The sequence below is a fragment of the Streptopelia decaocto genome (genome assembly GCF_964273445.1).
Source record: "Streptopelia decaocto genome assembly, chromosome: 1".
Lineage (NCBI taxonomy): Eukaryota > Metazoa > Chordata > Aves > Columbiformes > Columbidae > Streptopelia > Streptopelia decaocto.
In genome coordinates, this window is record NC_138663.1 from 92,757,837 (window position 1) to 92,771,406 (window position 13,570).

Genomic DNA, 13,570 nt, shown 5'->3' on the forward strand with positions numbered 1-13,570 from the left:
GAGATACTTAATACTTGCTTCCTCTTAAGCCAAATGTGACATGACTGTGTGCTTAAGTGAGTTGCCCATTATACTTTACTGGATCAGGCCTAAGTAACTGACACTTATTTAGTAAATCTCTTTTTTAGAGATCGTGAGTGCTTGCAACTCTGACCTAAACCGAGGGCAACTGTGTGTGCACAGTATGGATACCAAGGTTTCTTTTTAATATGAAAAGACTAGAAATATATTTTCAAGGTTCTGGAAGACAATTATTTTAATAATATTTTTATTGCTCCAGAGAAGAGAGAAAAAGCAAAAACTTTTCCCACGTGTCATTACGTCCTTGATTCATACAGGCTTTATGTATTAGGTTCTCTTAACATTGTTTTATAAAATAGTAGTATATAGTCAGAGAACGTCCACTACGTGAACTCATAGGCTTTCGTAGCATATCTCTCTCTGTCCCTCTTTTTCAAAATGCCACATTTCCAAGTGTACATTAAGGTATGACTTTGGTCAGCAGCAGTGGTAAGAAAAATAGCAAAGACTTACGGGGCCAAGTCTGGCCCTTCCGTACCTGCCAGAATTCAGTGGTAGCTGTCTGAGTGGTCACTGCAGGATTTGCTTCTTCCTGTACAATATAAAGCACCTCAAGCAAATGACAGGCATCCTGATGGTTTGCACAAGGCCAGTTTTCAGACAGAATAACTTTTAACATGAACTAGAAACCTCTGATTAAAAAGCAGGATTTCTGTCCCAGACTTACCGACAGCTAGCTTCGACTAGGTCTTTAGCAGTTGTAAACTTGTAACACTTGTTGCATCTCCATTTTGCAGGCCCTGTGCCAAATCATCCTACCTGCAGATCTGCCCAGTGGAGTCTATAATAGTTCTTTAAAGTTCCGGTCATCTCACAGAATGTAGGAGGAGACCTCAGAGTAGATTTCACATTAGAATTGGTGCCTCAAGGTGTTTGAAGGTGCCATTGATTGATTTGATAGAAAATATACTTTCAGTAATAAAGTTCTCTTAGGAAAATTAATGAGGGGAAGACAGAAGGACAGGAAAATCCAGGTGAAATTTGAACACTTAGAGTCCTTTCACATTTATTAAATTGCTGCCAGTGAAATGTTCCAACCTGATTTCAGCCTGGGAGTGCAATTCCTTTTATTCCTGTTTACTGTTAGTAGCAACTACCATTGACTAAAAAAGTTTGAAGAACACAGGTGGCACCTCTGTGAAGTAGGCAGCAAAAAGCATTTAGAATTCTGCAGGCTGACAAGGGTTTGTTTTTTCATGGCCCAAATTTTAAACCAAGAGAATACACAGCCCAGAGGATTTTTTGCTCATTACCGTGTGTGGACCACTGCATTGACTGTGAGTGTTGGGAGAAAGAAAACATCTAACAATTGCTTTGTCTTCAGACAGGCTGGTGTACCGTCAGTATACTTTGCGATTACCACAGATAAGCATATTTTTTTCAAATTAAGTGCTGCCGGACACACTACAATTTGAAATCTCCACTGAGTTAATAACTATATTTATGTATGTATATCCAGGCAATGGGATGATGATGATGTGCTGGAAGATCTTTTCTGTTCTTTTTGTCATTCTCATTTGTTTATAGAATAGTTGTAAAATGCAGTAAGAGAAACACTGCTAGTATCATCTGTGGTTTGTTTTTTAAGTGTTCATGGGGCCATGTTATAGCATCTGATGTATTTTGAGAGAAAGACATTTAAAAGAACATAAAAGACAAGCTGTAATTCCTTGCCTGTTCTTTTGATTTTTCCTGCTTTTTTATGGCAAGGGAACAGAGCCAAACAACTTCCCCTTTGTGTAGTTTATTATGTTATCTATCTACCGCACAGAACAAAAGCAAGAAGGATAGTCCTGTTAATCTTGTCAGTTCTGTTTCTGTTAAGAGACTTCCAAAGATCCCCTTTTTGGCTGTTTATCAAAGCCATTTATTATTCCTAGCTCTTGGTCCTGCCTTTGAGTCAAAATCCCAAACAGCTTCCTTTCAGGGGCTTGCAGTGCCCCACTCATGCAGGTTCTGATCTGTATGTTGCCTTGTTCCTACAGCCAACCAGGCTGGGGTTGTCTGTGTTCTGTTTGTGAACTCCGATGCTTTTTAAAAACAAAACACATTGTCCTTCCCTTTAAAAAGAGGAGTTTTCTTCTGTTTGAACTTTACATTAAGGAGGGCAAAACCAAAGCACTGTTGTATTTTCTTTTGTATTGCAGAGGGAATGTGTTTTGGTATGGAATCTGAATAATTTTTCATACAGTCTTGGAAATAGGTTTTTTAAATTGGTGGTTAAGACAGCAAGTGAAAGAAGGGAAGAAAAGCAACTGAGCTTGTGGGGCATTTTAAGGCAGAGCAATCTCTTAGGGAGAGGGGAGTGACACAATGTTTGGGGTACTAAAATGGGACTTTGGCAACCCAGTTTGATTTGTGTACTCCCTGTGTGGGACCTTGAACAGAGTCCCTCTGGGACAGGTGTCATGTATTTCAGTGGAAGTCAAGCTCCAAACTACTTCCAAGGATCTGTCTGACTCACTTTTAAGTCACTAAGTGTTTCTTGCTAGCTAGCTCTAAGCCTTCAAAGCCACTCAGCAGAGGACACCTGAGAATACCTACATGGATTTTTCACCTCTCTGCCTTATTATTTCTAGGCTGCAAATGAGACATAAGCATTGTCTTACCTCACTGAGGTGCAACAAGGGTCAATAGTTTGGTGAGGCAGTTGAATGATATATCTATGAGTTCACAAAAGATTCAAGCCAAGATATTTGGGAGAAATCTCATTGACAGAAATGGCTAAGCAAATAGTCACTGTCTCTGTTATATGTTGGACTCCACACTGTCTGTCCACATATGCACTGTGAAAGGGTATGTTTGCACATGTATACACAGTTATATACACTTGTGTATATAGAAATTAATCTTTCTGTTATGCTTTCCAAATGAGCTATTGTATAGCCTGTCCTGTGGGCGCAAATCTGGGAGCTATTACATGGTCAGGAAAGTCATAACATCCTTACGGAATAAAATCCTGTAAGATTATGTAATTAATAACAAGCAGGGAGTAACCAGCCAGTGAAAATAAAACAAGACCTAAATGTGAATTATCAACAACTTGGACTTGCAAAAGGAAGTTTCTTCTTAATGCGTGTTTGTTTCAAATAAGGTACTTACAGTGCTGCCATTTTTGTTTCTTTTAACCAGGTGAATGGAGCGAAGCTCTTTATCCTTTGCTGACAACACTCACAGACTGCGTAGCCATGATGAGTGACAAGGCAAAGAAAGCCATGGTCTTTTTATTAATGCAGGACAGCGCCCCGACAATAGGGCTCTGCCTGAGCCTTCAGTATCGCAGGGATGTTGTCTTCTGCCAAACTGTAAGCAAGCAAATATGCATTATTTGATTGCACCACTTTGACATGTGATGGGTTTTATATGAAACATGAATGATGACTGTTTTCAGTATGTTTCAGATCTGTCCTACACTTGGGTTTAACACTGTGATCTCCTCTCACAGGCTGTGCTATCCTGTCCTTACATGTCACCTACATGTATTTGGCAATAAATAACTTAAGTGGCTCCTTGGATATGCATTCAGTATTTGAAAAAAACATTATTCCAGAACTATGGAAAACATACTGCTGTCTGCAGAAAGAACCTTTGCCTTCGAATGCCACCAAACTAAAATCAAAAGATATGAAAGAGGCGAGGTGGGGGGGGGCAGTGCAGGGAAGCCCATGAGCAGAAAGTGTGCTCCTTCAATTACCTTTGTTGTTTTCCACATCAAGAAAACTGACAGGATCTGTGATACCTAAGGAGAGAAGTCCAGTTATAGGGAGAGAAATTAGTGCTATTTTTTTTTCGTAGATGTTCTGTTTCTAGTCCTGCTGGGATCTTTTGTGTCAGCCACTGATTAGCTGGTGTCTGCACTAAAAAACCTTCCACATTTCCTCTGCCCATGACACTTCTGTAGTGTGTCTGCTTCCCTGTGAAATCAGTATCTTGTTCATTTATTTCAAACAGCTTATCTCTTGGACATTGTTTGGTAGGGCTGTTGTCTCAAAATATAATATCTCATAGAGATAAATTCAGGGTATTTTTCTATTCAAAACCCACTTCATATTGCAGATAATTTTGAATATGTTGCCACATCAATAAGCAGAACTGTATTCCCTTCTGTTTAATTCTGTAATGAAGTTATACACCTGCGTACATAACATATGGCAATCACCTGGGAAATTCCTTTGTTGACAGAGTGAGTTAAGGCTAGTACTAATCTTAGATCTTAGTACTGTGTCTTCAGGACTTTGTCCTGAATATCTCGTAACGCTAGAGTTTGAATCTTTACATAATGCAAACAGATATTGCATTTTTACTTTTTTTTTACAATACTATTTTTAAAAGAAATAATTTATTAATACTGTCAGAATTTGTGGCTTGAAACCAGGTGTGTTGCTTTTCCATCTGTAACTGAAACACTTCTCCAAGGAGACTCTTTTGTACTTTGTAAGTTGTAGACCTTAATGCAAGTGATGTGTCCAGAAAACAAATAGATGGAAGATCAATAGCAGTCCTGTCTTGGGAGAGCTTGCAAGATGAAGGCAGTGTGTCCTAAATCTGATTTTATGAGTGCTTTGTTTTTTTCTGGATTCATTGTCTCTCTTCAGCTGCAAGGAAGAGTGTTGCTTAAGAGAAAAGAGCAACAGTCTGACAGATTTTATGGCGTCTCTTATATGTGATATTGTTTCTGTTTGGGACCGAAGAGCCTTTTTTGTCTGGAATCATTTCACTCCTCTGTGTTTTCTCTCCCACAGCTGACAGCTCTCATTTGTGGTTTCATTATCAAGCTGAGGAATTGCCTGCATGATGATGGATTTCTAAGACAACTCTACACCATTGGCTTACTGGCACAGTTTGAGAGCCTGCTGAGCACTTATGGTAAAGGCACAGGGCAAGTGGGTGGTATTAGCTGTTGAGTCAGCAAATACTGCTTTAAATTTGCTACAGCAGGACATGAGTGTTTGGAACTGTCTGCAGCTTAGCTACAAAATTTTGAAAACTGAAATGCAAATCCAGATTACATCTGGAGTACTTAATTAGCTAGCAACTCTGATTTTCTTTGCATTTAATTGAACTACTTCTGAAGGATAAAAGTAAAGTGTTTCAGTCCTGTGTCTAAACAGCCATCTGGATGCCAGTTAGGGAATGCTTTACTGAACAAATCTGGAATACCTTATAACTTTTCCAACACAAAGGGCATCATGGCTGTGACAATGCCACAAAGACCTTACTAGCATTGTCCAAATTGGAAAATCAGCATATAATCTACTTCAATAACAATAGTCTGGGCTGTGCTAGTTAATTGGTGTTTCCTAAACTTACTAAACCCATAAAGTAAATCATTACATTGTCTGTACGTCAAGGTGAAGGCCTGGGCTTTGCACCCGTTTCGTCCATAGAACTTCTTTATGAGAGTGATGACCTGCAGTCATCATCAGATTGATAAAGGGAAGTTGTATGTAATAAATAATGATTACAATTCATTTTTTCCTCCTTGATTTAGGTGAGGAGCTGGCAATGCTGGAGGACATGAGTTTGGGAATCATGGACTTGAGGAATGTAACCTTTAAAGTAACTCAGGCCACATCAAATACATCTACCGACATGCTGCCAGTCATCACTGGAAATCGGTAAAAAAAATGGGGGCGCGGGAAGTGGGGTGGGACTGCAGACAGGAGAAGCAGTGATACTGCACTTGAAATGAATTCTTTGCTGTTGTACTGTGCTGGTCTTGTCCTCAGAATTTCAAAGAAATGTTTTGAAGTGGCCTTACTCATTTTTACCACTATTTCATTTTACAGGGAGCTAAGCTGAAAAGGGATGTATGGCAAACATGGCAGTAGTGTTTCATGAACAAATATCATCTTGACCTAGCCTTCCAAAAATCATAAGCCAGAAGTATTCAATCTTTTCTTAAGCACTTGTGCTGTTTTTAAATTTCAGACTTACTTTTTTAGACTGATCTCACTGTCTGAAATTCACTGCTGTTGATCAGTTGGTCAGTGCTTTACTGTATGCCACTGACTAATGGGTCACCATTAGCACAACAGGATGTGGAACATCTATCAGGCAGTTGATGGGCTGCTGCTGAAGTGAAGCCTATTTATGATCAATTTCCAAAGTATCAGGGCCACTATTTAGGTTCAATTTCCAAAGTATCAGGGCCAAGCTGGCTTTAACTTACTGATGCTTGTGAAACACCAGACTGCTGCTCATTTTGGTCACTTGTCTGAAAAGAGATATTTTCCAGCTTGAGCTTAAAAGCAATTTTTCTTTTAAAAGTCTGAAGTAACAAACATTCCCATCCTCATGTAAAATGGAGTAGGAGTGACCTGTTACAGCTTTATTATGATGGGAAGCATTTACAACAGTGTCAAACTTCAGTTTCGCTGCCTCAGCCGGCTCATGAGCTGGCCTTACACTGGTTTCTGATGTGGCTGGTGGGCCCTTGCAGAAGTTCTTGCCCAGGGGGAGCCAGTTCACAGTATCGCAGTATGTTTGGGATTGGAAGGGACCTCAGAAGATCATCTAGTCCAATCCCCCTGCCAGAGCAGGAACGCCTAGATGAGGTCACACAGGAACATGTCCAGGCGGGTTTTGAATGTCTCCAGGGAAGGAGACTCCACAACCCTCCTGGGCAGCCTGTTCCAGTGCTCCGTCACCCTTACTGAGAAGAAGTTTCTTCTCAAATTTAAGTGAAGCCTCTTGTGTTCCAGCTTGATCCCATTACCCCTTGTCCTATCATTGTTTGCCACCAAGAAGAGCCTGGCTCCAATCTCATGGCACTCACCTTTTATAGACTTATAGACATTAATAAGGTCCCCCCTTAGTCTCCTCTTCTCCAGACTAAAGAGACCCAGCTCCCTCAGCCTTTCTTCATAAGGGAGATGCTCCACTCCATCATCTTTGTTGCCCTACGCTGAACCCTCTCCAGCAGTTCCCTGTCCTTCTTGAACTGAGGGGCCCAGAACTGGACACAATATTCCACATGTGGTCTCACCAGGGCAGAGTAGAGGGGGAGGAGAACCTCTCTCGATCTACTAACCACCCCCCTTCTAATACACCCCAGGATGCCATTGGCCTTCCTGGCCACAAGGGCACAGTGCTGGCTCATGATCATCCTGCTGTCCACCAGGACCCCCAGGTCCCTCTCCCCTACACTGCTTTCTAATAGGTCATTCCCCAGCCTTCATAAATGAGGATTAAGCTGTGGAAGGACAGAGGCCTCGTGGAAGCTGATGTTTTAATGTTTCTGTATTTCGGAGTCTTCAGAATATTTTAGTTTCTGATTTCTGGAGGAAATTGGGCTTATTCAATTACAGTGTGCTGTACCAAGCTCCACTGAAGCTTTGCCCAGCTTTGTCCACATCTGAAAAGGAGCTAGAATTCTCAAAGATAAAAACGTTTAGAGGAATTTCATTAAGGTTCACATGCAATGAAAAGTGCTGTCGCTGAAGGAGGTCTGCAGTACAGTCATGTATGTTACAGAGGTGGCTGTGACCTATGGAAATGGCTAAGAGCTGACAGAAAACTCCTTTCAAAGGAAATCTTTAGTTGAAACTTACCATCAGCTATAGGACACTAATCAGCAGGAAACCAGTCTTCATTAGTTTCACATTTGATAGTGTCGCTTATTATTTTGCATGTGTATTTATTTTGGTCCAAACTATTGGAAGCTTTACATTTAGAGGTAAAAATAGGTTTTTGTGCTTTCAGACATAGCATAGGATTTGTGTGTCCGTCCAATGTAAATGTTGGGTAGGCCAATTTTGATTGTTTTACTGTACACTTCTCAGAGATCTTTTGCTGCACTTGAAAGTATATGCTATACTTGAGGGTTTTGCCAAGGTATTGCTGCTGATAGGTTAACATGCAGAAGACAAAACATAGTAACTTCTGTCTGAGCAGTTCCAACACTGGGTAATACGACATACCTTAATCTGCACTGATGTTATGGGATAAGATATGTTGTGTTACCTTACATTTGTCATGAGATAAAGCATACACAGTGCTCTTTTGCAGTAGTACAGCTGACCCAAAGTAACCTGTTGTGCTGCAGGAACAGCTTGAAGGTCTGAGACATAAAGTTCCCGTATAAGTGCTTTTGTTAGTTCCCCATTCAATTTATGCTTGGGTCGCTACTACCAATGCTCCAATCATTCTCAGAAATGTCAGTAATACTTACTGTATCAAAAAATGTATCCTTTTATGCGTGTGCATTATCACTGGGCTTTATCACTTTAAAATAAAATATACTTTACTCTTGATGAGATGAGGAAAAATTTGGCTTTTTCTAGCCAAGTTGTACAAGAGCTGTAGTGTTAATGAGCAGAGCAAAATCAGCTTTTGTCAGGAAGTTGGCAGATCTGATTGAAATGTCCATGAGGATATAAAATCAACATTACAGGTTGCTGCAGGTTTGGTTTTGAACTAGAATAGCTTTTCTGCTTAGGAGCAAGCTGTGGCAGTTTCTTAAACTCCTCAGTTTTTACTGATACTTACAGAACATGATATGACTATTAAAAAATATGTTATCCCTCTTTATATAAATAACACATGCTCAGAATGTAGCTTTTTGATCTTTACATCTAATAGCTGTTTATTTATTTGCAGTGATGGATTTAACGTGAGGATCCCTCTGCCAAGCGCCTTGTTTGATTTGTTGCCGCGAGAGATTCAAAGTGGCATGTTACTGAGGGTTCAGCCAGTTCTTTTCAATGTGGGAATCAATGAGCAGCAAACCCTAGCAGAGAAGTATGTATTCATTCATGCAAGCTCAACCTTAATGGCAGTCCAGCAGTCTCCTGTTCTGATGGAATTTATGTCTCTATGGAGTTGCACTGTTGCATTACTAGCAGTGATTCAGTATCTCCCATACACAAATAAGGGAATATTAAATGAAGCTGTCAAATGCAAAACAAACAAAATGAGGTTCTTCTTCATATGGCACATAACTGTGGAGCGCCTTACCTCATGGGTCTGAGTCTAGTGCAGGTTTATGTGATTCAGAAGTGAATTTTTAGAAGAGGAAATCTATCATAGCATATTTAACACAGAGGTGCTGCTTGTGACCTCTGTGAGTGATAGATCACCAGAGACCGAGAGATCTTTCTGAGTATCACTGTGTGTTTGCCCTCTTGGTTTTTGCGTTGCCCCCTAGACTCCCTCTTCTGGTCACTGTCAAAAAACAGGATAATGGGCTAGATCAAGGATGTCAAACTCTCTTTCCCCAGGGGCCACATCAGCCTCACATTTGCCTTCAAAGGGCCGAATGTAATGTTAGGACTGTATGAATGTAACTACTCCTACATGTATAGAATCCTAAAATTACATTCAGCCCTTTGAAGGCAAACGTGAGGCTGATGTGGCTCCCAGGGAAAATGTATTTGACACCACTGGGCTAGATGGACCTTTGTTTTAACATATCCTTTCAGTACTTATATAATGCAACACTGTTCTGGTAAAGCTGCAAAATATTATTATGTAATTATGCTTACTAGGGAAACTGTTCAGTTTTGGAAGGGCCAGCAGAGCTTCCCTCTGTTATGGCCGTGTCCTGTAAAAGATACATTGACGGAGCTCGGCTCTAACAGAGAACTCCAGTGAAATCAGGCACATGCAGCCTTGATACCTGGGTGTAGTATGCAGTATGATGGTGGATGACTAGAAAAAGTCTAACAAAGGCATTCCATCAGTTACTGTGTCCTCTCTTGCCTATAAAGGGAGCCCAAGGTGACAAGCATAGTTACAGATGTCCACACTGTGTGTATATCTATGTATGTAGATACAATTAGATGAGGAGAATCATGGCATTGTTGACAGTATTTATTACATTCATGGGTTATTACTCCTAGATCCATCATTCTCATATACATATTTGAAGTCAAAGTTCTCAATCCTATCTGCTGATATTATGGTTATAATTATAACTAAACTAGTAAATCCATTATTAAAAGTTTGAATTTTGACAAAATGATTTACCAAAAGGGTATTTAATGTTGAAAGAGAGACACAAAAGCTAAAGAATTTTAAGTTGCATTTGCTACAAGATTTTTTTCACCTCCTTTCCTGCTTTTCCCCTCACACTCATATTTTCTTTTTCTGTACTGAATCTCTACAGCACTTCTCTGTTACACTTTACCCTGTATTTGAATGGTTTTGGAATTTCATGGGGTAAATGTTTAAACTGGTTTGTGGTGGTCATGTTGCCAAGTGCAGTTGTGTCAAAGAACAGGAGAAACCCTTGACCTTGGGCTTAACTGTTCCTTTCTTCACCTTTTAAAGGTTTGGAGACACCTCACTGCAAGAAGTAATTAACATGGAAAGCTTAGTACGGTTGAATTCATACTTTGAGCAGTTCAAGGAAGTTTTGCCTGATGATTGTAAGTATTTGGTAATTAACAGCAAATTCAGTTAAACAGCACAATTCAGGCTGATTTTTTTCATTTGTTGGCTTCACATTAGTTGTTTAGATGTTGACGATACACCAGGATTTGTAACCTCCAAGAAATGAGGCAACTCATGTTTTAATACATTATTAGTAAGTAGAGCAGATTCAAGAGGTTTAAAGGTCAGTCTGTTTAACTTTCCTTTTTTAATTTACTTTTCTGCTCCTTCTAAGCAGCATTATGTGCTGTGTACACATGCAGCTAGGCAGTTAGATTGTCATGAGGGGAAAGCATAGAAGTGTGTTTTGTACCTTTTCTGTGGTGAAGTATAGAATGTACGAAGTGAAACATACTTTTACATGAATTCTGATCAAGGGTTTTTTATATTTTACAATTTAACTGTAAAACAGGTGGTTATTATGACCAGCCAGTGGTATAGTCTGTGATAAGTACAGGCAAAAGGAAAACCAAACGGATCATTCTAGGGCACGAGATGTCCAGGAAATGTTCCCTTCAAGAACAATACACAAGGAAAGTTGATTCCTGATCCACTGTCCTTGTCCCAGTGCTCTTAGTTCTGAGCACCACTGAATTTCTAAGAAGTCTTAGCTTCATTAGCTCCTTGTCTTTGTTCCATTAGCTCTCCTTGTCTTTAGAAATACTTGGGGAGATAGTCTGTGCACTGTTTTTGTTTACAGGTATTTCTTTCTAGGTGTAGAGTTCCTGCAGAGCAGACCAGGGTAGGCACAATGTTGCAAACGTACTAATTACTGTCAGAAAAGATGTGGTCCAAAAATTAAAACCTCGTATATCATCCATGTAGGATACTTTTTTTCACATACTCATTTTTTAACAGTGTATACCTCCTTATTTATCCAATTTAATTGGTGTCCTTGGTAGTTACCCCTTAAAAAAAACCCAAACACCTATTTAATGCTTGTCATTGATTGTCTTGACTATCTTGCTACATATTGAAGAGATCCTGTGCAACATTTTGAACATATGACTACTAAAAGCACTCTGAAATATTGAAAAATTTCAACTCGGTTATTTCCACTTAGTGAAATATTAATTAACAGGCCATGGCAGTGCAGTGTCCTGTTGCAGAGAGTGTTTCTTGCAATTGAAAACTGGCCAGCTTTCAAATTTGAAGTTGAAAATGTGTGCAGAATGTAAAATGCTATCTTCAGAGTTTCTGTAGAGACATGCATGATATCCTGTCACCTCAGCAGGGTGATAATACAGGCAGTTACATGTTTATATACAGTTCTGAACAGCATGTGAAAGCAAGTACATCTATGCCACACAAACCAAGATAATGGACCTTCTTGCTCCTTTTCTTCACTCTGTTATTGCGATCAGATTCTGAGCCTGGAAAGTTTTAAATAACATAAATGTATATTTCCAATTGAGTTTAATTAAACTGGAATTTATTTTGTTGGTGGTACTAAGTAATTAAGAATTGGATTAATTGTTGTAAGCTTTGATAATTTCAAGAAAACATGATGGTGTTTGCAACATAGAGATAGGAACACTTCCCATGTAACTTACCTTTGTGAAAGTGCCAAATACAGATAAGTAAGTGGAGTTGGTTTTATTGATTTTATAGGTCTACCTCGATCTCGTAGTCAGACGTGCCTGCCTGAACTGTTAAGATTTCTGGGACAAAATGTACATGCAAGGAAAAATAAGAATGTTGATATCCTTTGGCAAGCTGCTGAGGTATGTATTAATCTGAGCATCTCTGCATAGTTCAGCTGATTTTCTTTATGCACGTGTATTTTCCCCTTTTGTTATTACTGATATGTTCAAATGTCTTCATTTGCTTGAATGTCGCTTGAAAATGCTGCCAGGTTAAAGCTCCTCTAGAATGGGACATGGGGAGATAAAATGTGTTTCCACATCCGTATTTTCCCTACAACTCATGTAACAAAAGTTCTTGCTCTCTCATATATGACATCTTTTGGCATCAGAGTCCCACACAGCATTTGTGTCTGTCTAAGGAGGAACCCAGGTGTGCTCTCTGACAGAAGGTTATTGCATGAGGAAGGAATGATGAATTATATATCTTGTTTCTAGATATGCCGCAGACTGAATGGTGTTCGATTTACAAGCTGTAAAAGTGCCAAGGACAGGACTGCCATGTCGGTCACCCTGGAGCAGTGTTTAATCCTACAGCATGAACATGGAATGGCTCCACAGGTCTTCACCCAGGCTCTGGAATGTATGAGGAGGTAAGAGTTTGACTGTGTCACTTATTCCTAAATGAGAAATCATGCAAACTGCAGAACAGCAATGGTCTCTGTTTCTATCAAGAGAAAAAAAAAAAGAACAAAAAACCCAAGGTAAAATAAAGCCAGAAAACTGCAAAGCTGGTAGAATTCATCCCTCCCTTGCATGTATTAGTCAGTTGCATATGCTAAAGTGGTTGTTACCAGATTTTGATCAGATGGGCTTTAGTTTTCAGTAGTGAATCGGGAGTTTTCAGAGAATTATGTAAAAACGTGTTTCCAGTTAATGCTGAGCTTACAGAACAGGAAACTGGTGCTGCTTTGGAAGCTGCTTAATGACAAGGTTACCTGAACTGTCATAGCCCTGAGTTTCTTAGTTCTAGATCAGACAGAGTTCTTGGGGATGACCTGTCTTTTTTTCTTGAAAACAGAGACGCCTGCAGTTTGCACTGGTTTGTCACGTGTATTCTTTAGCAGTGAAACATTGCTCACTGGGTGAAGTGTCAGTATGAGTGTTTCACAATACAGCAACCGAATTTCATCACAATGTGTCAAGTGTGCTGTTGTCGTATCAATATAATGATGTTCTGTATTCTGAAGCAGCAGAGATGTTTGCAGAATTACTGTACTTAAAAAAAAAATCTGTTTACTGTTGTTCAATGCCTTGTTTCAAGCACTGCTGGAAAACTCCGTAAGTCACATACCAAAAGAAAGGATAAGAAATCTAGCTTTAGTCTTTATCAATGTAGTTCAACAATGCTGTTCAGTCCTGTTTTTCAACATTCACTCTTACCGAATGTACCGTACTGTGTGTCTTCCCACCAAATTCTCAAGAATGTTCAATTCTCTTATCCTTTCTGTATGTTTTTACTGTTTGACCCT

At 39.6% G+C, this 13,570-nt stretch overlaps 1 protein-coding gene across 18 annotated transcripts in view; it reads left to right on the forward strand.

Moving 5' to 3' along the window:
• The window catches only part of INPP4A (inositol polyphosphate-4-phosphatase type I A), a 125,799-nt gene that overhangs the window by 100,989 nt on the left and 11,240 nt on the right, over window positions 1–13,570 (forward strand). For all 18 annotated transcript variants that reach the window (XM_082073198.1, XM_082073205.1, XM_082073199.1 and 15 more), the window contains 7 exons: window positions 3,214–3,386; window positions 4,824–4,947; window positions 5,573–5,699; window positions 8,683–8,823; window positions 10,354–10,451; window positions 12,067–12,179; window positions 12,537–12,691. In XM_082073198.1, coding sequence (XP_081929324.1) covers window positions 3,214–3,386; window positions 4,824–4,947; window positions 5,573–5,699; window positions 8,683–8,823; window positions 10,354–10,451; window positions 12,067–12,179; window positions 12,537–12,691 — 931 coding nt within the window. The remainder of the gene's footprint in view (window positions 1–3,213; window positions 3,387–4,823; window positions 4,948–5,572; window positions 5,700–8,682; window positions 8,824–10,353; window positions 10,452–12,066; window positions 12,180–12,536; window positions 12,692–13,570) is intronic.